This window comes from Macrobrachium rosenbergii, chromosome 3, assembly GCF_040412425.1.
Source record: "Macrobrachium rosenbergii isolate ZJJX-2024 chromosome 3, ASM4041242v1, whole genome shotgun sequence".
NCBI lineage: Eukaryota > Metazoa > Arthropoda > Malacostraca > Decapoda > Palaemonidae > Macrobrachium > Macrobrachium rosenbergii.
Window position 1 is genome coordinate 80,684,108 of NC_089743.1, and position 27,523 is coordinate 80,711,630.

At 45.0% G+C, this 27,523-nt stretch overlaps 1 protein-coding gene across 3 annotated transcripts in view; it reads right to left on the reverse strand.

The window, feature by feature from the left end:
• Positions 1-27,523, reverse strand: part of LOC136826182 (coiled-coil domain-containing protein 93-like) — a 131,527-nt gene that overhangs the window by 47,164 nt on the left and 56,840 nt on the right. For all 3 annotated transcript variants that reach the window (XM_067083249.1, XM_067083257.1, XM_067083240.1), the window contains 3 exons: positions 23,288-23,401; positions 16,722-16,816; positions 13,608-13,719 (listed from right to left, as the gene is read on the reverse strand). In XM_067083249.1, coding sequence (XP_066939350.1) covers positions 13,608-13,719; positions 16,722-16,804 — 195 coding nt within the window. In that variant the 5' untranslated portion in view covers positions 16,805-16,816; positions 23,288-23,401. The remainder of the gene's footprint in view (positions 1-13,607; positions 13,720-16,721; positions 16,817-23,287; positions 23,402-27,523) is intronic.

Here is a 27,523-nt window from a genome sequence, read left to right on the forward strand (position 1 = left end):
AGTTGTGGTGGAACACTATAGATTTAGGTTAAGAGTTGGCTGTATTGCGGTTTTGTGTGAAAGCGTTACGACCATTTCTATATGGTGTGAGGTTCGTGGTACGTACAGACCACCAACCTCTAGTGTATCTACAGAGAATGAAAGGAGTGGATGCTAGGATTGCACGAACAGTAGAGGATTTGAGTGATTTTAATTTTGTAATGGAGTATGTCCCAAGTAAAAGAAATATTGTTGCAGACATGATGTCCAGACTACCTGGGGAAGGGAAAGAAGAGAAAATGAAAGACATAAGACCAGAATATCTGCCGAGAGGATTGGTAGTAGCACGTGAGAGTAAGAGGGGTGGTGGCTCGATGTTAGAAAATTTGTGGTATGGATTGAATGATTTGGTAGATGAAGGTTTGAAGGTGCAGGCACCTGGAGGTGTGAATGAACTGAGGGCTGAGGTGATTGAGGAAGTTTGCAAGAGGCTTGGATGTTTGGGAGTGTCAAATGTAGAACAGTATCAGAAGAACCTGAGAGCTATGATGTGTCCTGGAGTAGCCCCATTTCAGGAGGTTTTGATGGTGGCGAGTAAGAAGTATAAGGTGATTGTGTCCGTACACACTGGGGGTGAGAAACCCATAGCGTACTGAAATATCGTTGGTGAATGCGCGTGATTAGGAGTGCTGAGAGAGAATTGGAACACTGAAAGGAGAGCGGTGAATGTGTCAATAAGAGGTATAGCAGGAAAGTAGGTTGAATGGGAGGAAGTGAAGTTGAAGGTAAGGTTGGGAGAGTTTGAGGTGGAAGCTTGTTTTGTAGTACTGGGAGATGAGCAGATGCCGTGTTGTTTCCTGTTTGGGATAGATTCCTTGAGGAAGAATGGATTAGAAGTGGATGTTGGGACAGGAGTCCTGTTGAAAGATGAGGTTGTAACAGGGAAGACTCAAAGTGAGGCAGTGAATATGGCCAGGTTTGTGGGAATGATTGATAGGAGTCTGAGTGAGGAGGAGGATATAGTGGAGTTGGACAAGAGTGAGAATGAATTGTTAACAGTGGAGGATATTGAGGAGATGCAGCAGAAGTGTTTTGTGGTGAGTGAGTTGAGGAGGTGTATCAGAGAGAAGGCGGCCTTTGTTGTTGAGTAAATGGATAAGGTTTACTGAGAGATTTGTGTTGCGTGAAGGAGTGGTGTATTTTTCAAGTGAGAAAATGGGAGAGTTGATGTATGTTTTAGTGTCCTTGATGTGTGGAGCAGTAGGGATGTGCATGGTAGTCCATAAGATATATGGACATATGGGGAAGTTTACGTTGATTGAGTGTACGAAAGAGTATGTTTTCCCCATATTTGAGGAAGATTTGTATGGATGTGGCAATTACGTGTGAAGAATGTCAAAAGGGAAAATATCAGAGTGTATGCTAACCCACCTGTTTTGAAGTTGAGTATGAAAGAACTGTTTGAGTTAGTGGCAATTGATTGTGTAGCCTTGCCTGTAACTGCGAGAGGAAACATAGTAGTTGTTATGGTAGATCATAAGAGTAAGTTTGTAAGTTGTGCAGCTGTGAAGAATAAAACTAGCGAGAATGTTGCAAGATTGGTCAGCATGGTCTTGATGCCTGTGTGTGTGAGAAAGCCAGCAAGAATGTTGAGTGATAATGGGCGAGAGTTTGTTGGTAGACCGTCTGAGCAAATGTTGAAAGAATGGGGTATCGAGCACGTAGTAACAACTCCATACACGCCGAGTGCAAATGGGTTGGCGGAACGAACCATAAGGACTCTGAGTGAGATGTTACGAATGTTGACTGATAGAGAGAATGAATGGGAGTTGTTGTTAGGAAGAGTGGCAGCAATGTATAATGAGTCAGTACATAATAGTACTGGCATACCTCCAAGTGAGTATGTAATGTACTACGAGAGGTATGTGAGAGCAAGGTTGGATTTGAATGAAGATGAGCAGGATGTGTGGGGGCAGGCAAATAAAATGTTTGAGAGCTTCAGAGTAGGTGATAGGGTGTTGAAGGAAGTGGTTGAGAAAGGAAGATTGACAGGAAATAAGATGCGTGGGAAATATAAAGGTCCGTATGTGGTGAAAACAGTGTGGTCAAATGGACTGAGTTATGTGCTAGAAGACAGGAATGAAGAAGGATATGTGAGGTTAGTACGAGCACATTATAATTAGCTGAGAAGATGGAGAGAACCACCGAAATGCATAGTAGAGCATCCCATTAGGAAGTTAAGGGAGGAAAGGGAGAAGGAAAGTGAAGAAATAGAGGAAGATATAAATTGGGGAGATAAACAGCTAGTGTTGGTGGAACATAGGAGATAGCCTAGAAAGAGGTGTAGAAAGAGTAAGGGTATGGTTACCAGAGTACCTGAGGTGGGTTGTTTGATTTTGAGGGGTTTGAGAAGCCACTAGGCATGAGAAGTGAAGATACACTTGCAGTGTTGTTTGGTGGTGGTGAGAATGAGGGTGCAATTGATTTTGAAGGATTTGAGGGAGTGGACTTGGTGAGTACAAGGTGTGGGCAAGGATACACAAGAGTTGGGTGAATCGGAAACACTACCAAGTCGTGAGGAAGACAGTACATATAATGTGTGTGTTTCCTTTGAGTGAAAGTGTTAAAAGAGTGAGTGCGAGTGTGTGTGAGCGAGAGCAGTGCTGGAGGGTGTAAGTGGAGGAGTTTTGGATAGGTTGAGGCGGAGCGTGGAAGAAATAAATGAGAGTATGGAAGAGATGATAGCAGCCATGTCAGGTGTTAGTGAAGTTGGAGCCGACATAAATCTCCAGAGTTTGAATGAGCTTGGTGTAAGTAGTTCAGAACCAAGGCTAGGTGAGTCTAGTGTGGTTGGAGTGGAAGTGATTGAAGAAGAGGTAGTGCATGAGAGGTGCAGTACCAGAGTATGAGTGGTTAGTAAGAAAGGGATTTAAAAAAAAAAAAAAGGAAATGAGATTTCCTTTATTTTAGTAAAGGGGAGCGTGGTAGGCTAAGTTTGGGTTTGTATAATGAAAGATGGGTTTGTGTGAACTGACTGTTTCGTTTTTGCTGTTGTGATTTTTTTTTTTTTTTGTATGTCAGGAGTACACTAGTTAAGTCTTTTTTTTTTTTTTTTTTTACTTGCAGTTTGCTGAGTGTGTCGGGATGGTGTGACTTGCTCCCCTTCAACCCAAGGTGTACGCAGCTGCCTACTTTGTGGTTGTAGCATCCGAAAGAAAATAAATAAAATGTTCAGAAGTTGATGCAGTGGATTTACTCAGAGGACAAGGGATTAGAAAATTATAAGAGAGGACACTTGTGGAAGAGCCGTTGAAAATAGAGGAAGGGATAAGGCAGAGAAGTGGTAAAGTACATAGAGAATGCGAAACTGCCAGATTGCAGAAAAGAAACGAAAACACTTAGTCAGGCTGCTCTTCTTCCTGTTCCTCCATACATGACGCTAAACCCTAAAAGGTGCTGATCTCAACACACTTGCCGCAAAGAAAGTTCGACAGCAGTTAGAAAGGTGGGAAGGAAAGAAACAACTAGATGTTGATCTCTCCAGTAGAAAATAGCGACAAAATCCAGAACTGGCTGATGTTGAGCAAGCTAACTACCAATCTGAAGAAGAAGTCTAAGAGACCATAGTTGTGGCAGAACACTATAGATTTACATTAAGAATTAGGTTTAGGGTTCTTTTAGGTGGTCATGGTAATATTACGACTGAAACAGCTCAAGTTACAATAGGTAAACATTCCAATTTGCCTTTCAGCCCAGGTTTCAGATTGAGGGGTGGCATGAGGCAGGCATAAATGTAATGTAAAGGACCTCAGGTTTGTATATTTAGGAAAAATACAATTTACTTTAAAAAAACTGTCATTTGTTCCTACACGATATACAAACCATTGGCCCTTTACATTAGGAAGACTAACTTGTTAGAGGGAGGAATCTGAGTGAGTCTCTGAACTAACTGGAGTTTGCCACACCTGAGCTACTCTTCCTGGTCAAAAGAGTGAGGAGGAGTACCGTGCCTCTGACACACTGATTGGAGTATAGGAACTGCGAGATCAATTGTCAGACTTCTGGACCTTTTCAAATGAATGAGGAATCGTAACTCTTAAGAAAACAGGCTACAAAGAGTCTGAAAGTCGGAGGCAGTCAGGCGAAAACCAGAAAAGGGTTTGTTGCATTGCCAGGGTCTCCTTCCTCCCCTTGCTAGAGGAAGGAGCAGGATTGCTTCTATGATTCTAGGAAAGAAAAATAGAACGGGTGCTCAATGTGTACGTTTGCTACATCAGAAGCCAGTTCCAGCAGTGTCGGTTCGAGTCCCATTCTCTGCCCGAAGGAAGAGAAGCAGGGGGACGAGGAAGGAGGAGGAGGAGAGGCCAGTCACTCTCATAATCCCTCTCACTTCCAGAGCCATACACCTTAGGTGAGATGCTACCCGTCCTCTTATAGAAGCTGGGTAAGAAAACACAACTTGTTGAGCAGCCACCACAGGTCCAAGGAAAGGGGGTTCCAAGGACTCGTGGACAAAAAGCTGAAGGTAGAAAGACATATACAGTATGTGTTCTGATGAGACCACATCTCTGCTTTCAGACCGACAGAAACTTCCGGTATGTGAGGGATGGACCAAGCCACTGACTAGGTGAGCTCTTGGGTGGAGTGTACAGGTGTCGTCAACATCAGCTGCAGAGTACACCCTTCCGATCGTCTCATGAGGACAGAAAGAAAGATGTGTCCTTGGACACTTCTTTCTTGGGGGAGTTAGTACTAGCCTAAAGTCGTCGACATCCATTAGAGATGTCGAGTCTTCTTCAGAAAGTACCGAAGCACCATAACAGGACAAAGCAGCGACTGATCTGGATCATCGACTACATGTCCAAGAGGGAGGAGATCATGAAGAACTCAAACCTGGCAACTGGTGCCGATGGGTTTGGAGTTCGCTACAACATCCCAGATGGAGTCGAGCTACTGATCCCCATCCCTTGAATGCTCAGAGCAAAGAAGGTCCATGAAGATCATCTATCCTCTTCTCCAATGCTGAAGCAAGACGAGAGATGGTCTTGAGAGTCGGATCTCTGTCTGCAAACTCTCGGAAGGGCGCGTGCGGAGCACGTGACAGGTGGCATGAGGTGGGCATGAAAATGTAATGTAAAGGACCTCAGGTTTGTATAGTTAGGAAAAATACAATTTACTTTAAAAAACTGTGATTTGTTCCGGCACGATATACAAACCATCGGTCCTTTACATTAGGAAGACTCATTGGTTGGAGGGAAGAATCTGAGTGAGTCTCTATGAACTGACTGGAGTTCGCTACACCTTGTTTTCCCTTCCTGGTCAATAGAGCGAGGAAGGGAAAATTGCCTCTGACAAAATTATCGGGCTGTAAGAAACACGAGCCCAACTGTCAGACTTCTGGGTCCCTTTGCATGAATGAGGAAAGCATCAGTTCAAGCAAAGTAGGCTAGGATGAACCTTGAAAGTCGGTGACAGGCAAATATAAGCATTGGGTTTGTCTTATTGTCATGGTCTCCTTCCTCCCCTTGCATGAGAAAAGAGCAGGTTTGCTTCTATGATCCTGAAAGGAAATAGAATGGAAGCTCGAGTTGTATGCTTACCTGCATCGACCGCCAGATCCAGCATTTAATGGCAAGTCCGCTCCCTGCCCGCAGGAAGAGAGCCAGGATGAAGAGAAGGAAGAGAGGCCAGTCACTCCACAATCATTCTCCCATTCACAACCGCACATCTTAGGCGAGATGCAACCTGTCCTGTTAGAGGAGCTGGGTAAGCTACAGAACTTGTTGAGCAGCCACCACAGGATCCAAGGAATAGGTGTCCAAGGACTTGTGGGCAATATCCCGAAGGTAAAAGAAAGTGAAGGTGGTCTGTTGAGACCACACCCCTGCCTTCAATACCTGTGGAACCGACAGGATCTTCCAGAATGCGAGGGACAGACCAATGCTGTGGACTTCGTGAGCTCTTGGGCAGAGTGTACCGGTGTCTTCTTCTCCAGCAGCAGAGTATGCTCTCCTTATCGTCTCATGAAGCCAGAAAGAAATCGTGTTCTTGGACACTCTCTTTTTGATTGAGCTAGCGCTAATGAAGAGTCATCGACACTCAGGCCGGAGGTGGGAAGTTCTCTTCAGGTAGCACCACAGCACTCTAAAAGGACACAGTAGCATCTTGTCTGGGTAATTACCTACGAAGTCCTCTAGGGAGGGGATTGTAAAAGACTCGAACCAAGCGTCAGGGACCAATGAGTTCTCAGTTTTCGCTATGAAGTCCAGGACAAAGTCGAGCGTAACTGATCTCCATCCCCTGAGTGTTTAACATCAAAGGAAAGTCAGGTGAAATTCACCAACTCTCTTCGCCGATGCCAGGGCAAGCAGGAAGGATGGTCTTGAGGGTCAGATCCCTGTCTGATGACTCTTGTAAAGCCCCGTACGGTGCAAGAGTCAGGCTCCTTAGAACGAGAGTCACATTCCACGCAGTAGAGATATCTCGAAGGATGAGGAGATATCTACCCCCTTCAGCCGCAAGACTGGGCCGAGTGCTGCCCTATAGCCTTTTACAGCTGAAACAGAGAGAAGCTTCTCTCGGCAAAGAAAGATGAGGAAGTCCACAACCTCTCGTCCTGTGCTTAAACCAAACCGGAGAGAGTGAACTCCCTAGTACTGGTTTGGGTAGTGCCCGAGATGCCACAGAATAACGGACACTCGATGACTCACTGGTCAAGCGCTCGCGATCCCAAGGAATCCAAGCACTTGCTGAGCACTCGAGACTCCAAGGAGTCTGAGGGATTGGTGAGACTCCCAAATTCATAAGAACAATCACCGGGGGTAAGTTCCTCTTGGTTTTCAAAGAAAACTGAGGAGGGACAGGCACAGAATCAGTCTTAGACACAGACTTCTAAGAACTGGAATCGAGAGTGCGGCCTCAAAAGGTTGCACACTTGAGGGCCCCAAGACACGAGACCCAAATGGGGAATGTGAATTGGTTCCCAACCCCAAGGGCCGGAAAAAGCCAAACGAGAGAACGCACTGCCTCTCCAAAGAGAGGTAGTCCCTCAGAAGTCCTGCAGGACCTTTGAAGGGAATCTCCTCCTTGCCTCTCCAGGTGTTCGAACCCTCAGGACTGAGACACCTGGCTGGGAACCTGACCGAGCACTGTTTCAGAACTGACCGAGCGCTAAAAATTCAATACTGGCAGGAAGAAACGAGACACTTGCATATCTTGGTTCTTTCCCTCGCCTGTGCCTGAACCGAGACGGTATGAGGTCTCTCCGACATTGGTTTGGGATGCACGAGACTCCAAAGATTCTCGAGCATTCTTTGTGACTTGACAAAGTCAAGCACCCAACACACTACCAGTCTAGAAGAAGAACTCCTATAATGGTGACAGGAGTGCAACCAAAGTCTGTGCAGCCACGACTCCTGAAACGCAAGACCCTCGGTAAGCGATTCGGTTCCCAAGCCCGAAGGCCAGGAAGAATCGACGATAGATCCAACTGCCTCCTTGTGAAGGGAGGCAACCCCTTAGAAGCCCCATGGCGGGGGCTTGACTTCTTAAGGGAGGGAGAGGCAGCCTTTCTCTTTTTCAGCAGCTGTCTTGAACAATGTTTCGGAACAAGCCTCAGAAGAAGAAGGGGAGAAGGCAGCAGAAGACGAATTCGAAGATCAAGCTGAAGACAACTACATCGTTGATCTCCTCTCCGGCATCTTCTACTGGATGGTGGTCAGGAAACACAGGAGCTGCTGGGGCAGCTAAATCAGGAAGTGCAACGAGAGTGGCCCACGTGACAGGAACACCAGGAGAAGCAACAGGAACAACCAGGGCAGCTGACGAAGGAGGCACGACAGGAACAGCCCGGCCAGCAGGAGCTTCAGGAACGTCAGCAGCGGTGACAGGGGCAACCAGGCAGCTGGGGCAGGAGGCACAGCATGAGCTGCTCAGTGACTGGTCACCATGGCAACAGGAGCAATAAAGACAGGAGACACAGCAGAAGTAGACAGAACCACAGATACACAGAAGTTGTAGACACCGATATGGACCTACACCATTGCCACCAAGGTACTGTGGTCGTTCCCGAAGTAACATCTATATGAGTGTCACAGAGAAACTCCTCAAGGCTAAGATATCCAACACTGAGATATCCAGCCATCTACTGCTGTGCCTACGATGCTCACTGTCAACCTGAAGAAAAAAGCAAAGATGATCAGTAGTAGGAGACTCCTCCCGCTCCAAGGAGAACTGCCCTACAAAGCGAGAGGAGGCCTCTGAGAAGAGGTCACCCAACCGCCGACAGCTGGCCCCTATGCTCTTCACTCGACAAGAGATCTCTCCCAAAGGAGAGACAGCAAGAAGGGAAAGCTTACTGGGAGAGAGAAACGAGGATGAAGGGGTGGCTACCAAGGACACTGTCAATAGCAAAAACTTTCCTACGATGCCCGGCAACCTTCCTCTGAAGTTTCCTCCAGGCAAACTTGTCCACAGTGAGGCGGCGAAGAGCAACACTAAGCATAAGTCAGAATAGGGATACAGTCATGCCCTTGTACAAGCAGAGGGCATGAGGTCCAATAAAAGGGGAGCAAACTGTTATGCCCCAGGCCGCCAACCCCAAGACACATGCTGGGGAATGACGGCCTACATAATGCTATAAAAAATCGTGGGTTTGTATATTAGTAAATATCAAACACACACAATATATACACAAAAAGATAAAAAAGATCCCATCGGGAAAAAAAAAGAGCTTAACGACAGTCAGGCAAAGAGCTCCAAAAACACGTCTGCAACGCATGATGGCTGAAAGCAAACTGGAACGTTTACATCCAGGCAGGCAGGTATTCCCACCTACCGGACGGTGGTTACTGCCTAACCACCTTGTCCAAGAGTTTAATGGGTGTTTCCAGCTTTGCTGTAAGTAATTCCTAATGTAAAGGACCAATGGTTTGTATATCATGTAGGAACAATTTACAAATTCGACCTCTAAGTTCATTTGTTTTGCAATTGAAAAAATCTTCACGTCAGTTTTCAAGAATAATAAGCAAAAATAAAAGTTGCACAGAAAAGTGATTTTCCTGACGATATAATAAAGATATATAGTTATACTGCACTCTGTAAAAGTTTCATTGAATTTGGTTCAGTCTCTTGGAGAAATAAGCATTTAGTTTTTGAAAAAGTAAGTTTTGAGAAAACAGCAAAACAAAAATTTTTGGACTTCCAAGAATCCTGAGAGAATCAGGTCATCTTTAGCAAGTTATCCCTATACCATTATAAGTAACCCTTTTTCTCTATGATGCTACTGCTAGAGAAAATGGATATTTTAGTAGGTGACAATTATTTTTATATAATTTTTTTTTACTCTTTTTACAGGATTTTTTACAATCTGTTGCTCACAGTGCTGTACAAGCAATGGACAAAACTGTCCATGAATCAATCTAAACTTTTTTTTTAGCAATAACGTTTCAAGATGTTTATTTACATGTAAAACAGTCCAAAACAGTGTATAAGTCAAACTTGATCCTATCCAGGATTATTCATACAGACTTTCTTGCGTATTTTACAATTTGTTGTTCATAGTGCCACACAAGCGATGAACAAAACTGTCCATGAACCAATCTAAGCTTTTTATTTTAGCAATAACATTTCAAGATATGTTTATTTACACATATAACAGTCCAAAACAGTGTACTGTATAACTTACTTGATCCTATCCAGAATTATTCATAGAGACTTTTTTACAAGTCTTTTTACAATTTGTGGTTCAAAGTGCCATACAAGCGATGAACAAAATTGTCAATAAACCAATCTAAAAAATTTTTTTAGCATTATCGCTTCAGGATATGTTTACAGTATTTAGATATTAAAGAGTCAAAATTCCGTGGTCAGCGCGGCCTTTAAGCCAATAACAGTCGTGAAAACTCTCAAGAAATTAAAAACCTGCCAACCCTTCTCACCCATCCCACTCAGCCTTCCTAACCCCCCCTCCCACAAAACTCTTTTCCTAGTCTACCATCCCCACAATAACCCTTTCTCAACCTGAAGCCTTATCATCTTTCTGCCGAACTTGCACGGAACGAGGGGAAGAAGAATGAATAACTGAAGCCGACTTCTGAGGGGTTGCAGAGCAATGAACACCATCCACAGGAACATGGACACAACTACATCCGTGTACACAAATTGGAGACACATGTCCGTGGGAAGAAGCTGATGAAACAGTCCTTGGCTTCTCCGACGGCGAAGCAACAAAGATGACGATGATGACGAAGACAACAAAGAGGATGAAGAAGAAGAAGATGGAAGTCTACACCTTTTCTTGACAAGGGGACAGCCATTCCTCTCTCAAAAAACAGAGTCCAGTCTGTCCACCACAGTCTGAGCAAACACCTCCAAAGGACCACCAACTGCAGATGACGACGACACGGCAGCAGTCGGAGGAAATGACATTACGGATACTGTCGTCACAGGGAGAGACGACGCAGAAAGTGACGTCACAGGAACAGGAGTCTGACCCAGGGGCGATGGAATTGCTGCAGGTAAAGACAACCCAGGCTGATGCGTAGTTAGTAATGAAGGCATCCCGCTAGGTGGCATCACACGAAAACCAAAGAAGCGGAGGCCAGGAGGAGGGGGGAACTCCCAAGGGAGCCGACTCTGTTTAGCATAAAGAGATGAAATGCAACAACAGGCCAACCAGAGAGGGTAGCCCGGTAGGTCTAAAGAGGCCCAAATAGATGGCATCTTTTGCGCATCAAAATCTGAAACAAAGGAACAAGATGGCACCACCACCTATTTCCCTGAAGGGGAAATATCCCCTCCTGAGAGAGACAGGGCAGCATGATACATAAAATCACCTTGACCAACTCCTGATGCTTCCAAAGACAAATCAATGGAAGAAAAGGAAGAAGAAAAGGCATCAGTGGATGATGAAGCTCACGGAACAGGTCTGGAAGAAGGAAGAGCAGAAGCATCCACTTGAGGAGGAGGAAATCCCTCCCAAGATGGAAGCTCCCACTTCCTTTTGTGTTCCCTTCTTGTAGAACTTCTTCCGCTGCACAACAGGCCAGGAATGACATTCTGGGCATGGCCTGGTGATATTACAAAAATCTGAATGACACCTACTGCAAGAGCAATGGGGGTCTATCTCAGAAGAAGCCAGGAAGCGGGAACATGGAAACCCTCGAACGCCCGGACACCTGCGTTGCCACTCATGGGGCTTCTTAGGTTGATTAGTGGAAAGCATGATTAACATCAAGAAACACGCACACAGACACCCAAAAACACAACACAACCAGTGGGAAGGTATCACAGGCTTAGGACAAAAACTGGCTTGGGGAAAGGAGAGCAAAAGTGAATGTCCACTCTCCCAGGTGGTTAAAGAAAGACTGAATGCGTCACGAGGTTCCAGCTGGGTCTCTGACCCACTTCCACCTCATCTGCGTATCAGATGCCAGATGCCACAGATTCCTTGCATATACAATTTTTTTATTGTTTTTAAACCAGTTCCCAGCTGCGCCAGAGGATTTAAGCTAATGTTAAGACCAAACGTTTGTTCAGCAGATGAACAACGGATAATTGAAGGACAATTGTATATTTTAAAATATTGAGACTGCACAGCCTACTAGGAATTTCTTCTGTTTTAATGTCTTGGAAACTGGTACAGTGCATCACCCACTTATGACAAATTTGATCTTATGGTGCTTTTTCAGCGCTGTTAACGGCATTTTACAGTGGCGTTGGTGGCGCCAACGGCAAGAATAGGCACGTTAACAGTGCTTACGACACTCTAACTTGATGTAACATCAAGTTATGGCACCGGAAGCATCATTCAAGAGCCAATAACATACTAGTAATTATAACTCAAACTAGAAGTGCAGTCAACCAGATTCCTCTCTATCACTTTATAGAGCTTCTTGGACAGCTCTTTAAATATTCTGTATTTGAATGAGCTACAGACCCATGAGCCCTTCAAAATGAAATTCCTTTCTGGAACTCTTCATAAATCATTTTGTTTCTTGCCTCTTCAGAAGTTGTCTCTAGAGCTCACTAAGTTATATTGAGTCTCAGGATATGTTCCTTTTGTTCAAGTTCTGGTCTTGTCAACACTTTTGCAGATGGTCTTCCTGCCTTGCTAGACTAATTATCATGGGACTGTCAGCAAAGAGGGGTTTAGCTTTGTTTTTCATCTCCTGGGTCTCCTCTTTTAAAGCTGTTCTACCATTTCTTTCTTATTGTCACAGAAGACTTTAACATAGCTAGTTTTTTCTCTGCCTTATTCTTCCATGCTTGTTTTCTTTCAGAATAAGAGCTATCATAGAGTGTTTTCACTTGTTTTGTCCTAACATTCTTAAGCCTGTATAAATGTTGGAGCAACACTTCCTGGTTCCCATCAAACCACAGCATCTGTAGATTCTTTTAAGGTCAACAGTGCCATTTCCTGTAAGGATACCAGCCATGGTTTAAGGATCAGCATTAAGACTTTGTGTTTTCTGGAACTTTGTACAATCATTCGTCTCTCAAACCTTCCAGTGTTTAAGATTGTCATGTGAATAATTTTGTTGCCCCAATTCTACAAGGATGACTTGGAGAATCCTGGACTGGGTCCCTCATCCACAGTGGTTGTAGTTCCCTGCGACATGATTAAGACTCCTACCAATTCTTCAACAAAGGCAAGACTTCCAGGATTATGGAAGTGCAGTTCTGCCCTATTACTTTGTCTTCTGGATTCCTGTCACCTGTTAACATTAGGGGAACTACTATATTCCTGGATCCCTACATGAAGATTATACCTAGCTGCTTGATCATCCAGTTCCATACCAGGTATCTGGGTTTTGTCTAGGAAGCTTACTTATTTCCTTTGCAGAGAGAGTTCTACTCCATGCCAGGCCTCATCATTTAACTATAACTCCAGAGGTTTTGGCAGAGGAACCTAAGCTAATAGCCAGACAGCTGTGTTTGTAAATCCAGCCTTTGCAAATATCAGGACATTTACACTGGATGAAGGCTCTCATGATTGACTCTTGGATTAACCCTTGCATACCTCTTCCCAAACTCCAAGACTTTCAGTCATCCAGGGCAGATCTGGGAACAAGCAAGGGTTCCTGGTGCTCTGAGATATGCCAATAGAGGGAACATTTTCTGTTTGCACACACCATCCAAGCCTTTCTGCCAAGACATCGTATGTCTCGTCAGCCTGTTCAACCAATCTACATTTTATTTCTCATATCTACAGACCCTCCTCTTCCAACTGCTGCTCTTTCAAGTCCTAGACAACAACCTTTCAGATCAGCAAAGTTCCAAGAACTTCCTTAAAGGTCTATAGCATTATATCCTCCAGGGCATGAGTGTGTGTGGTTCTTGAACCTCCTTTTGCCAAATATTTTCTGCTCATGAGAGTTGGGGGGGGGAGGTTAGACTTCCAGGCTTCCAAGAGCACAGTATGGCTGAAACTTTCCTTTATACATCCTACAATGAATTTTAAATAGGAGGCAAAATAAAAATCTTATCATAGGTATCAGATATGTTATGAAGTTTAAATCACAAATGACTTGAAAGTTAGATTATACATAAATAAGAAAATACAAAATCATTAATATTTTATCACTCCTTAATGTATTCTATAGAAAAAGTAAGTCTTATCACAATACCTGAATGACTGGGAAGATGTGTATGGCATCCATACCCTGAATCTGATGTGGTTCTAAGGCATGAGGGCATTTCATAGGCTTCAACACTTTTACAATCCTTTCAGTCAGAGCTCTTCATATGAAAATGAAATATAAACAGAATTATCTAAAACTATATTAAAATCCAATATTATGCTTACTTACCAAAAATATATTCTGAAATATTTTCACGTTTCATAAGTAAACCTTATGTTTCATAAATAAACCTTATGAACCTCTTACTCAACTTATGCTATACTGTACCTTCAAAATGGTGCAGTTAGCTCAAAATAATTCTTAAAAGTATGAAAGAAGCTTTGAATCTTCCCTTTGGTAAGTAATCTTCCCCAGTGGTAAGCATGCTTCCTTTGTCATGTCTTCTCACAAAATCACATTATTACTGCATTAGTGAGAAAATTTTGCAATTGTACAGGAATCTGTTCACTTACACATACTGTCAGAAGTTACCAATCACTAAGGGTCAGAGGCTTTTGATTGCAGCAGTATCTTCTGCACAGCAGTTATGCCAAAGACTCAGGCAAGATAGGGATGACCATGGAATCCTCTAACAGATGATAAAATTATATGTTTGCTTCCAGTTATCCAAACAGTGGATCATTGTTCATAACTAAAAAGTGTCCAGCACAGGTGTACAGTGTGAGACCTATTGGTAAGCAACAGAGAAGTCTTCTAAGCCTATCATCATGGACCTTCCAATGACTGTCCCTTTCTAAAGCAGTGTTTCTCCCACAGGAAACTTGTCCTTTCACTGAGTAAGCCTCATCACTCTCAAATAATTGTTTTTCAGATGAAAATGAATAAGAAGCAACCATCCATTCTTCTCTGCTTAGTGCAAGATCTCCAAGGCAGTAATGTATGACTTTGTTTCTCACATCACTGATTCATTCCACTTACATTGTATGAGATAATAAAGAAGGGTTTTCCTACTACTGTACTGTACTATTTACAGTTTAGTCTGAGAACTAAAATGGATAGGCCATTCCCCAAGATCTCCAGCAGCAAAACAGAATTATTCTTTGTGTCATTCAATGAATGCGCAGTGAAAAATTAGTGGGGCTGGGTGGCAGGAACTTCCATTATTAGTACAGTAATGGATCTGTATAAAAAATTCAAGTGTTCACACCTAACCCTTCGGTCACAAGGAGCCAAAATCCCAGTCTGTAACATCCCCATATACCAATTCTGTACATGAAAATAGCAGAATAGCTGAAAACAGTAATTCATGTCGCATGCCATTGCCTCACCAGTATAAATGTCCCCCTCATTTGCATTGCTTGTCTGACAACTATAAACATCTGTGCATGATGATCCCAACTTTGCTTTGGCAGTGAGGGTACTGCAAATTCATTCTCATTCATTTGGCTGGTAAATCGAAGTCTTTGCCTGGTGTTATCAAGATCAGAAGAGTGGTTCATTCCTTTGGCTATACTTACTACTCCATATCTAGATGATTCCATTACCATGTACAGTACTACTAGCCTTTTCTGTCTTCCTTAAACCTGAGGGTATTAGAACTCCTCAATCAAGACTTGTCCCCTGAAAAGTCAGTCAAGCAAATGGCTGAGAAGTTACTCAAAACTTTGACAAGAACTGCAATGATGAACTGAAGTGCCTCATCCTCCAAAATCCCCCTCCACGCCTTCCAGCAGTTACTAGTCTACCTCCTCCTAAAGTGAGCCTATACAGCACAGGCTATCCTTAAAGAGAATAAGAGTTCACTTCTTCTAGACACATTCTCTCCAGGAGACAGTGGTCACCATTTAAAACAAAGAAGGGGTGATGCTATATAGCCTTCATTCACATCCTCCTATACCACTTCCACTGAACAGGAGACCAGCCAACACACTCCTTATAGTACAAATCATTGCCGTGAACCTGCCCTTTGCAAAATCAACAGAACTGATGAGGGTCTATGGTCATGGAGGTAATAAAACAACCACACACACACTACCTTCCCCTACACATCTATGCTACTCAACCACACCTTCACTTTCTCTTGAACAACATCCAGTAAAAGTCACATTCTTGTTCCAGTTTCAAACAGTCAATAATTCATGTCTTTCCTGTGACTTCTCTTCCACAAATCTACACTCATCTCCAGCCTCCTTTCTCACAGTTCTCATCACAGTAGGTGTGGGTCTTCTAATGCTTCTAAGTCCCACCAGAGCAGTTGAGATTATCACACACTTCTCCTGGTGGTTGTGTGAAGGACATGTCCAAGACATCTCTGTCTCCCTCTAATCATTATTTCATCTACAGTATATATACAAAACTTCCATAATTTCCCTTATAGCATTACTTCTAACTCTATCCTGTCATCTGACTCCTGCTATTCTTCTTGAAGCTGTATTCTCAAACTGATAAAATCTTTTGGATAAAATTTCACTGACATACCATAATTCCTGTCCATACGGCAATGCAGATTAAACTAGACTTAAATTTCTGTAATCTCACTTTTGTATGCAATGTCTATTGATAATTATTTTGGCTAAAACCACACCATTCTAGCCAATATTTGCTAGATTAAATTAATACAGTACTAATATTTCAAGTGTACGCACCATTATTTCAAATAAGCTTTGAGCAACCAGAGCCAACTGCTGAATGCTGACTCATCAAAGCTAAATACATCTGCTGTGTCAACTATCATGACACTGTGAAGTATCCCATTTACTGCACACAATATTGATCCTCTTATTAACATTAACTTATAACTCATATTTTTCTGCTCCCATAACAATATTTATCTTGAAAAATTATTACTCTCCTTTCTCCTGGGACATGCCTTTTCTAGTGAGGATAAATTTATCTTTTTATATACAGTATGCATCACAATGAGAGAGAGAGAGAGAGAGAGAGAGAGAGAGAGAGAGAGAGAGAGAGAGAGAGAGAGAGAGAGAGAGAGAGAGAGAGCAAATTTCTTGTCATATCAGGCATCCCGATACTTATTTCAACTGAGTAATGTAAAACAATAAAGGTTTGACACTTCTGCATTGTTAAGATAGATCTTCACATACTTTTAGTAAAACTTCAAATTTCAAAGAACAATGAACTGCATTACAGTAGAGTACTCACATTTTTTGGCCAATTGTAAGATTTTCATTGAAGAGTAAATCAACATCTACATCAAAGTTACAAGTCTCAATACACCACGTCATACCTCCGACAATCTGAAAAAGGGGTCAAAGAGTGAAAATGCTGTTGTCACATCCTTAAAATCACAAATTTTTAAAGTAATTTGTATTTTTCCTAACTATACAACCTGAGGTCCTTTACTGTCAGCGAAGCTGGAAACGGCCATTAAACTTTCAAACAAGGTGGTTAGGCAGTTAACCACCTTCTGGTAAGCAGGCATCCCACCCGCCCGGATGTAAACATTCCAATTTGCTTTTTTGGCCCAAGTATCAGATTGAAGGGTGGCATGAGGTGGGCATGAAATGTAATGTAAAGGACCTCAGGTTTGTATAGTTAGCAAAAATACAAATTACTTAAAAAATTTATGGTTTGTTCCTAAATGATATACAAACCCTCAGTCCTTTACATTAGGAAGACTCACTTGTTGGAGGGAGGAATCTGAGTGAGTCTCTGAACTGACTGGAGTTTGCCACACCTGAGATTCTCTTCCTGGTCGACAGAGTGAGGAAGAGTACCGTTTCTCTGACATACTGATCGAAGTATAGGAACTGCATGATCAATTGTCAGATTTCTGGGCCTTTTCGAATGAGTGAGGGAAACATAACCTCATACAAAAATAGGCTAGGATGAATCCAAAAGTTGGTGACAGTAAGGCAAATATAAGTATTAGGTTTGTCTTACTGTCAGAGTCTCCTTCCTCCCCTTGCTAGAAGATGGAAAGGGTTTGCTTCTATAAATCTAATGACAGAAAAATAAAACGGATGCTCGAAGCGTAGACTCACCTGCATCAGCCGCCAGTTCCAGCATGTGTCGGCTTGAATCTCACTCTCTGCCCGAAGGAAGAGAAAGAAGGATGACGAGGAAGAAGGAGGAGAGGCCAGTCACTCATGCAATACCTTAGGCGAGATGCTACCTGTCCTCTTAGAGGAGCCAGGTAAGCTACACAACTTGTTGAGCAGCCACCACAGGTCCCAAGGAAAAAGTGTCCAAGGACTTGTGGGCAATGTCCCAAAGGTAGAATGACGTGAAGGTGGTCTGTCGAGACCACACCCCAGCTTTCAGTAACTGAGGAACTGACAGATTCTTCCGGAATGCGAGGGTTGGACCAATGCCCCTGACTTTGTGGGCTCTTGCGTGGAAGGTACCTGTATTGTCTTCGCCACTTGCAGAATACGCTCTCCTGATCGTCTCACAAAGCCAGAAAGAAATCATGTTCTTGGATTCTTCTTTCTTGGATGAGCCAGTACTAACAAAGAGTCGTTGACACTCAGGCCGGAGATGTCGAGTTTTCTTCAGATAGCACTGCAGCAGTTAACAGGACAAAATAGCATCTTGTCTGGATCATTATCAACAAAGTCCTCTAGGGAGGGGATGGTGAAGGACTCGAAACTGGCGTCAGGGACCAACGGGTTCTGAGTTTTCGCAATGAAATCTGGGACGAAGTCGGGCCTAACTGATTCCCATCCCCTTGAGGGTTTAACATCGAAGGAAAGTCCGTGAAGCTCACCTACTCTCTTCGCCAAAGCCAGGGCAAGCAGAGAGACGATCTTGAGGGTCGGATCCCTGTCTGATGACTCTCATAAAGGCTTGTATGGTGCATGAGTCAGGCTCCTCAAAACGAGTCACATCCCACGCAGGGGACCTGAGGTCCCTGGGAGGGCAAGACCTTGTGAAGCTTCTCATCAACAGTGAAATCTCCAATGAGGAGAAGATGTCTACACCTTTCAGGTGCAAGACCAGGCCAAGTGCAGCCCTATAGCCTTTCACAGCTGAAACGGAGAAAAGCTTCTCTCGGCAAAGGATGATGAAGAAGTATGCTACCTGCTGAGTGGCACTGACCAGAGAGAGACCCAGTCTACAACACCAACCACAGAAGACGGCCCATTTTCCCTGGTGTACTGCTGCAGAGGACTGCCTGAGATATCCAGCCATCTCTGTTACTGTGTGGCAAGAAAAGCCTCTCGCTCACAAGAGATGCTGGATAGCCTCCACCTGTGAAGACACAGGGACTGCACTACCTGATGGTACTGCTCCACGTAGGGTTGACACAGAGGGTTGGGCCAGGGAGGAATCTCTCACGTCACCTTGGAAAGGAGAGCTAGCAGGTAATGATCCCAAACAGCGGAGCCACCAGAATCATCCTGAGATTCGGGGTGATCAACAGCCTGCTGAATACCTTGCCAATCAAACAAAACAGAGGGAAGGCATACACGTCGAGGTTGTCTCAAGGGTGTTAGAACACATCCTCTCAAGCGGCCCATCGGTCTGGCACGATGGAACAGAAGAGTGAAGTTTTCTGTTGTGCTGGGTGGCAAATATATCGATGACCGGAAGCCCTCACAGCTCGAACAGCCTCCCCGCGACATCTGAGTGAAGGGACCACTCTGTCTCTATCACCTGATTCTGGCGGCTGAGCTTGTCTGCCACTGCATTCCTCTTGCCTGGAATGTACCTGGCTGACAGCTCTACCAAGTGAGCTACTGACCACTCGTGCACCTGCAATGTCAACTGATGCAGCAGGAGGGAAACAAGACCCCCCTGCTTACTGACATATACCAATATTGTGGTGTTGTCATTCATCAACACCACAGAGTGTCCCGTCACTCGATCCTGAAACTCCTGGAGGGCTAGGAGGGCCACCTTGAGTTCCAGGATGTTGATGTGACGGTGCTTGTCATCTTGGTTCCACACTCCCGAAGTCAGCAACTCCTCCAGGTGTGTGCCCTATCCCTCAGTCGATGCATCTGAGAACAGAAGCATATCGGGAGGGGGGGTATGCAGGGATACTCCTATTAAGAGGTTTCCATCATCCATCCACCAGTCTACAGTAAATCCTGTCTCACTTCCTCCAAAAGAGGAATGGGAAAGGATTCAGGGTCTCAAGACTGGGATCAGTACTCCTTCATTCTCCACTGGAGAGAACAAAGGTGAAGCTGCCCATGAGGGACCAGCTTCTCCAACAACGACAGGTGACCGATGATGACTTGCCATTGCCGAGCTGGCTGCTACCGTATCTATCAGCATGCCCAGGTTCTTTACCCTCTGCTTGGGGATGAGAGCGGACTTCTCCTCGAGATTTACTACAACCCCTAGGCTGTAGCAGAACTCGAGAAGCTGATCCCTGTCCTGTAGCAACTGCGAGTGAGAGCTCGTCAGGACGAGCCAGTCGTTGAGATACCTCAAAAGACGTATCCAGTGTGAATGAGCCCAAGCTGACGCAAGGGTGAACACTCGAGTGAACACCTGGGGAGCGGTCGAGAGCCCAAAACAGAGTACCCTAAACTGGAATACCACTTCCCTGAGGATAAAAAAGCGAAGGTACTTGTGAGAGGACGGATGGATGGGTATTTGGAAATACGCATCCCTCAAGTCCACCGTAAGCAAGATGTTGTTCTCCCTGATGGAGGCGAGCACTGAGAATGCTGCTTCCATTGTGAACTGAGTCTGGCAAACAAATTAGTTCAAGGGAGAGAGGTCTATGACCGGTCTCCAACCCTCCGAGGCTTTCTGTATGAGAAAGATCCAGCTTAAAAAGCCTGGGGACCGATCCAACACGACTTCTACAGCACTCTTCTTCAGCATCACTTGCACCTCCTCCTTGAGTGTGAGATCCTTCGGTGAGCTGGGAACGTAGGTGAGGAGATGGATCGGGTTGTTGGTGAGAGGTGGCTGAGACTCGAAGGGAAGCAGATATCCCTCCCGAAGGACATCCACTATCCAGGTCTCGGCTCCATGCCGCTGCAGTGTCATCTAATGACTCAACAGGCAACCCCCCACCAATGGCAGCAACTGAAGGAGAACGCCGCCCCTAGCGTCCTCCCTTCTTCTTACCTTTGCCCGACTGGAAAGAGGGTTGATAGGGATGTGACTGCGCACCTTCTTGGCAGAGGTCAGGAGAAGGCTGCGTGTTCTCATGAGTGCCCTTTGAAGCCTGGGTCTTCTTAGGGGCCGAGGAAGTGCTAGCCTGACCCGAGGGTTGGGTCGCACTGGTACACGAAGACCCGGAGGTCTTTGCTACTGCCTGGTGAACAAAGTGGTCATTGTCTTCAGCCTGTCTCTTGTCCACCACAGAATCTACCAACTCTCTGGGGAAAAGAGAGGCAGAACCCAGCAATGGTTCGTTCCTAAGATCAATGTCAACTCAGGACCTATAGACCTGGAGATCTGATTCAGGACAGCGTCCTTCCTCTTCAGCATCAGGTTTGCCCACACGTTTGCTGTCTGGTGGGCAAGGTAAGAGACAGCCCTACCTCCAGACTGGCAGTCTCCTGAACATGGAGTCCTCTCCAGGGATGACTGCATCCGAGGAGATGGCAACCTTGGAAACTGTGAAAGACCACAGATCCAACCAGGAGACTGCCTGGAAAGCCGCCATAGTGTTGGCCTTGAGGTTCGCTGCCCCTTCCGTGGCAAGGTGCTGTAACAAAAGACCGGGGCCTAGATAAACCAGGTCCAGGTCAACCTGCTTAGTCAGCAAAGACCTCTCCGATGGCGTGTAGAACCACTTCTGTCGAGGCGGGGGGGGGGGAAGGTGCTTGTCTGAGCAGTTTGACCAAAGTGAATTCTCTTGCTCAGAGACAAGGTTATTCACCTGGTCAAGTACCCCCTCAGCAAGCGTGGACCACAGCAGCCCCACCAAAGCCTTGGGTCCCTTCTTGGGACCCCAAAAGGATTCGAGGCACGAAGGATGATCCACAGAAGAGGCTGTAGCCCCTTCCCCAAATCATTGTGCTGACAAATCAGCACGATGATCTCTGCAAAGGTCCTCTATATCTTGGGGGTGCCCATATCCTGAGGAAGAGGACCCTAGAGTCCTCCCAGAGCGCAGTCCTTCTGGGGCAGCAGGAGCAATCAGCACAGGAGGCACAGCAAGAACAGGAGCAGTCTGGATCACAGGTAGAACCGCGTGCAGGGACACTGCATACTGGGGTGCCAGAGCATGCATCACCATCCGATCCACCACCACCGGAGTTGTCAGGGTTGGAAAGTGAGTGGCTATCGTGGCAGGGATGTTGGCGAAAGCTGTCATCATCACCATGGTTGTAGTCAAGGTGGTAGCAACCTGTGTAACCACCAGGCGACGCCTCAGGTGCTCCAGGATACCCTGCACTGAAGGAGGGCCTGAGAGCCCCAAGGAGATCCAGGCTTCCTGGAGCTCGGCTACCTCCTGGCAATCAGCTGTCTCATGCTGCTCAGTACCTGAAGAAGCAAAAGTTGGGTGAGTGGAGGGAGACTCTTCTCGCTCTAAGGAAAAAGTTTCTCCCTCGGGGCAAGCAGAGGCCCCTGAGAAGAGGTCGTCTTGATCACCAGCCCCTCCCCCCCACAACGATCTTCACCCGACAAAGCGAGTGAAGATGATGAAGGAGAGATCTCTCCTGAAGAAAAGACAGCCAGAAGGAGAAGTTTACTAAGGGGGAGAAACAAGAAAGAAAGGTTAGCTACCAAGGGCGTAGTCGGAGGCATATATCCTTCTGACAATGCCTTGGCAGCCTTCCTCCTGTACTGTTTCCCCCAAGTAAACTCTGCCCACTGCACAGGCAACCAAAAGCAACACTCAGCACAAGTCGAAGTAGACTTACAGTCATGCCCCCTGCAAGTGGTACAGAGGGCCTGAGGGTCAACATCATGAGAACGAAAGCAGGTACAACCCTTGCTGCCAGCCCCAGGGCACAGATGTTGGGGGGGACGGCCTCCCACACAGGATTAGATGATTCGTGGGTTTGCATTGGTAAAACAATGTCAAACACACACAAACATACACACAACCAAAATACAAGAAAGATCCCACCGGGAAGAACAGCGTAACGGCAATCAGGGCAGAGAGCGAGCACACACGTCTACTAGCATGATGGCAGAAAGCAAATTGGAATCTTTACATCTGGGCAGGCAGGACTCCCGCTTACCGGACAGTAGTTAACTGCCTAACCAGCTTGTTTGAAAGTTTTTAACAGCCGTTCCCAGCTTCGCTGACAGTAATTCCTAATGTAAAGGACCGAGGGTTTGTATATCGTGTAAGAACAAATGACTCATTTATAGCAATGAAGTAATTTTTCTATAACAGTAGCATTACTTAACACCTTGCAAAAAATGAATTTATTATAAAAAATCAGTTAGGAAAAGATCAAGCCCTGAAATGAACTCTAATCCAACAAATAATTATCTTGTCAAAAAATCTGTATCACCATGCAAAATATGTAACTAAACCATTAACATCTGTGAATTTTTCTCACATCTACACAATAAAACTTGCTACAATCAAACTGTAGTTGAAGTGTTATATACAGTATACACCAAAGTGAGCATTAACTCTAAACTGTTTATATAAAGGTTACTGGATAACTGTAAATACCATATACAGGTAAGTACTATACTGTACTTATCTTTTACAGAACTATACAACGATTCTACAGATAATCAGCTAATATAGAAATGGAATATTTTGAAATTTGGATGAAATTTGTAAATAGTTTTAGCTACATTCTAAATAAAATTCATTAAGGACAAACCTTATCAAAAGGAGATAAGCCTTTAATTCGGGCTCTGAAGTACCCAGCAGCAACAAGGAGTTCAATAATTTCAGAAAGTTTCAGTCCTTGATCCTCATCTTCACGAATATCAACCTGAAAAAATTTCAGAAATTACCATGTTCTTTACAACCACATTTTAACTTACCAGTGGAACAAAAATTTTTATTATATAATTTTATTTTTGACAGAGTAGTCGCTTGTTTCATCCTCAAGGAGTTACCTTCCATGGGTCTGTCAGAGCTCCATGGTGACCAAACTAATATCAAAGAATTCTCTTTTAGTCGGTCTCTTGGCCAAGTATTGTGTCATAATGATAAACACTATAACACGTGATGGAGAATGCAATGAACTCATAAATGAGAGGGCTCTTTTCCTTATCTTAAAGCAAAGCTGTACCCAGGTAATTTCCTTCACCAAACCTGCTAGAAGAGAAGTGATTATAGCGCATGCGCAGTCAAACATATTGTTGACAAACAGACTGGCAGGAGATCAAGGAAGCCATTACCTTCTGTTGGTCCATTTGGAACAGATTCAATTATCATTAGTGCTTAGAAATATCATAACTTTTAAAAATAAATTGTATTTTTCCTAACTATACAAACCTGAGGTCCTTTACATTAGGAAATTACTTACATAGAAGCTGGAAACAGCTGTTAAAACTCTTGAAAAAAGTGGTTAGGCAGTAACTACCCTCCAGTACGCGGGAGTCTCGCCTGCCCGGATGTAAACATTCTAATATGCCTTTCGTCCCAGGTTGAGGGGTGGCATGAGGTGGGCACAAATGTAATGTAAAGTACCTCAGGTTTGTATAGATAGGAAAAATACAATTTACTTTAAAAAACTGTGATTTGTTCCAACATGATATACAAACCGTTGGTCCGTTACATTAGGAAGACTCACTGGTTGGAGGGAGGAATCTGAGTAAGTCTCTACGAACTGACTGGAGTTCACCACACCTTGTGTTCCCTTTCTGGTCGATATAGCAAAGAAGGGAAAACTGCCTCTGACAAAATGTTTGGGTTGTAAGAAACGCGAGAACAATTGTCAGACTTCTGGGTCCCTTTGTCTGAATGAGGGAACGTCAGTTCAGGCAAAGTAGGCTAGGAAGAACTTTAAAGTCAGTGACATTAAGGCAAATACAAGCATTGGGTTTGTCTTACTATCATGGTCTCCCTCCTCCCCTTGCAAGAGGAAGGAGTGGGGTTGCTTCTATGATCCCAGAAGGAAATAGAACGGAAGCTCTAGTTGAGTGCTTACCTGTATCGACCACCAGATCCAGCATGTAACGGCACGTCCGCTCCCTGCCCATAGGAAGAGAGCCAAGATGAGGAGAAGAAAGAGAGGCCAGTCATTCCACATTCATTCTCCCAATCACAACTTGTTGAGCAGCCACCACAGGACCCAAGGAAAGTGTCCAAGGACTTGTGGGCAACATCCCGAAGGTAGAAGGAAGTGAAGGTGGTCTGTTGGGACCACACGCCTGCCTTCAAAACCTGTGGTACCAACAGGTTCTTCCGGAATGCGAGGGACGGACCAATGCTGCGGACTTCGTGAGCTCTTGGATGAAGCGTACCAGTGTCATCTTCTCCAGCCACAGAATACACTCTCCTTATTGTCCCGTGAAGCCAGAAAGAGATCATGTTCTTGGACACTTCTTTCTTGGTCAATCCAGCACTAATGAAGAGTCGTTGACACTTAGGCCGGAGGTGGCGAGTCCTCTTCAGGTAGTGCCACATCACTCTTTAACAGGACATACAGTAGTAGCATCTTGTCTGGATCATTACCAACAAAGTCCTCTAGGGAGGGGATCACGAAGGACTCGAACCAAGCGTCAGGGACCGAAGGATTCTGAGTCTTCGCTACAAAATCCGGGATGAAATCGAGCATAACTGATCCCCATCCCCTCGAGTGTTTAACATCAAAGGAAAGTCCATGAAGTTCACCAACTCTCTTCGCCGATGCCAGGGCAAACAAGAAGACGGTCTTGAGGGTCAGATCCCTGTCTAATGACTCTCGTAAAGGCTCGTACGGTACACAAGTCAGGCTCCTTAGAACGAGTCACATCCCACGCAGGGGCCCTGAGATCCACGGGTGGGCAAGACCTCTCGAAGCTTCTCATCAGTAGGGATATCTTGAAGGACAAGGAGATATCTATACCTTTCAGCTGCAAGACTAGGCTGAGTGCGGCCCGATAGCCTTTTACAGCTGAAACAGAGAGAAGCTTCTCTCGGTGAAGAAAGATGAGGAAGTCCACAGCCTGCTGAACAGTAGCTCTGACCGGAGAGATACCCCAGCAACGACACCAACCACAAAAGACCGACCACTTTCCCTGGTATACCGCTGCGGAGGATCGTCTGAGGTATCCGGCCATCTCCATTGCTGCACGATACGCAAAGCCTCTCGCTAGCAGTAAATGGTGGATAACCTCCAGCTGTGAAGACACAGGGACTGCACTACCAGGTGATACTGCTCGACATGGGGTTGACACAGAAGGTTGGGCCAGGGGGGGGGATCTCTCTCGGTGCCTTGGAAAGGAGAGCTAGCAGGTCAGGGTACCAATCGGCCTGCAGCCATTTGGGTGCCACCAGAATCATTCTGAGATTCGGAGTGATCATCACTTGGTTGATCACTCTGCGAATCAGACAGAATGGAGGAAAGGAGTAGATGTCAAGGTTGTCCCAAGAATTGTTCCAGGTTCTTTCAAACTCTAAAAAACAATGTTTCAACACCAGCAATTGAGATATGGGAAACGAATATAAAAAGAAACTTCACACCACTACAATCATTTATTCACAACCTTATTTTCAAAGAAAACAAAATGTTCTTTTCCCTTTGCTCTCACTCAACGTAACACTAAACAAAATAAATCTAAGCAATTATAGATAGGGGGAACAGATTACAAGGTAGAACAATCTTAATACTTGAATGGTGGCACGATGACCTCGGGCTTGACATCACAGAAAGGCAGTTGGGAATTCAGCAGAGATGTTGCTGGTATGATGACCTCGGGCTTGAAGACATCACAGAAGGGCAGCTGGGAACTCAGCAGAGGTGTTGCTGGTACGATGACCATGGGTTCATAAATGTCACAAAAAGGAATGTTTTTAAGATAAGGCAGCAAATGCTGTTTCTCCAAGAATCCGGAGATTGTGCAAATGGAGGCCAAGAAGGGCTGAAGACTTATCCTCGCTATAGGCAGGAAGGGCTGACTACTTCGCGTTGTTACAGGCAGGAAGGGCTTAGCGACTACTCCACACAAGCAGGAAGGGCTGACTATTTTTCTTCGTCACTGGTATGCAGGCTCGCTGCTTCACCTCATCTTGAACCTCTTCTCAAAGATTTTATGGAGAAAAGTAAGAGGCATCTGAAGGGGATGCTCCCGTCGGAACCTTATTTTGTCCGACCTTTGAGTGCCCTCTCTGTCTCTGTCTGTCTATATCTCTGTCTTGGGAAGTCTCTTCTGGAAGCTTATATACCCCTGTATAGGTGGAGCTAATGACGACAATCGTTATTCCCATATAAGGAGTTTTTTGATTTTCTGCACAATGATTGGTTCCTTTTATCTCCCCACTTCCGGTCACGCCATAGAAGATTCCAGATCAAATTTTCTGATGCAATGTGGATCTAATATTGAGCCACGTTACAAAGGCATGGCATGAGATACCACTTGGTGTCGTTTCCACAAGAAAGGGTTTTCATCGAATTGCTACTTGTCCACTAGGCGTTGACAACAGGAACTGACCAGTGAGCAAACACAGGAAGCAGTCACGTGTTGGAAAAGAGATATTTCTTTTTCAATATATTTCATCATTATTGCATCTACCCATGACACCCCTGGCTCCCGACATGACTGACCCGGGGCCAACAGATTGGTTCCCTGGCCCCTGGGCCAGGAAGAGCCGACAAGAGATCCCACTGCCCCTTCCCTGTGGAAGGAGGCAGTCCCTTAGAAGTCTCGGGACTAGACCTCTTGGGGGGAGAGACAGGTTTCTTCTTCTTCGGCTGACGAGCCTTGGAAGAAGAAGAAGAAGTGGTAGCAGAAGACGAGGACGACAAAGGCGATGACACCTTCCTAGTCCTCTTCTTTGATTTCTTCTCATTATCTCAGTGATTGCGCTGCAGTCTCTATCCAGGAGGGAACAGCAGAAGACGAGGCACAGCCAGGAAGCAGGCGCACCTGCAGTAGAGACATCAGTGATCAGGCCAGCAGCTATC